The sequence below is a fragment of the Eimeria mitis genome, genomic scaffold, assembly GCF_000499745.2.
Source record: "Eimeria mitis Houghton genomic scaffold, Emh_scaff4427, whole genome shotgun sequence".
NCBI lineage: Eukaryota > Apicomplexa > Conoidasida > Eucoccidiorida > Eimeriidae > Eimeria > Eimeria mitis.
This window is the reverse complement of record NW_013572742.1, coordinates 950-1,224: the sequence shown is the minus strand read 5'-3', so window position 1 is coordinate 1,224 and position 275 is coordinate 950. Positions and strand designations below refer to the sequence as shown.

Below are 275 nucleotides of genomic sequence, written 5' to 3'. Positions count from 1 at the left end.
CTCTTTGTGAGTGGAGCGCAGCGACCCGGATCTGCTCGTTTCTCTACAGCAGCAGCAGCAGCAGCAGCAGCAGCAGAAGCAGCAGCAGCAGCAGCAGAAAAGACAGCAGCAGCAGCGACAGCAGCAGAAGTAAAAGAAGTAGGAGAAGGCCTAGCTCTTTGGGATGCATCTGCTGCTGCTGCTGCTGCTGCTGCTGCTGCTGCTGCTGCTGAAGACAAAGAAATACAAAAGATAACAGCAGCTATCAACTGCTGTCTTCTTGCTGCGCATGAAAC

The 275-nt window shown here is 53.5% G+C and overlaps 1 protein-coding gene across 1 annotated transcript in view; it reads left to right on the top strand.

Annotated features, from left to right (window-relative positions):
• EMH_0075040 (uncharacterized protein) overlaps positions 1-275 on the top strand; it is a gene marked incomplete at both ends in the record, with an annotated part of 1,263 nt that overhangs the window by 287 nt on the left and 701 nt on the right. Inside the window, one exon of the mRNA XM_013499545.1 lies at positions 22-129. Within this exon, the coding sequence (XP_013354999.1) occupies positions 22-129 (108 nt within the window). The remainder of the gene's footprint in view (positions 1-21; positions 130-275) is intronic.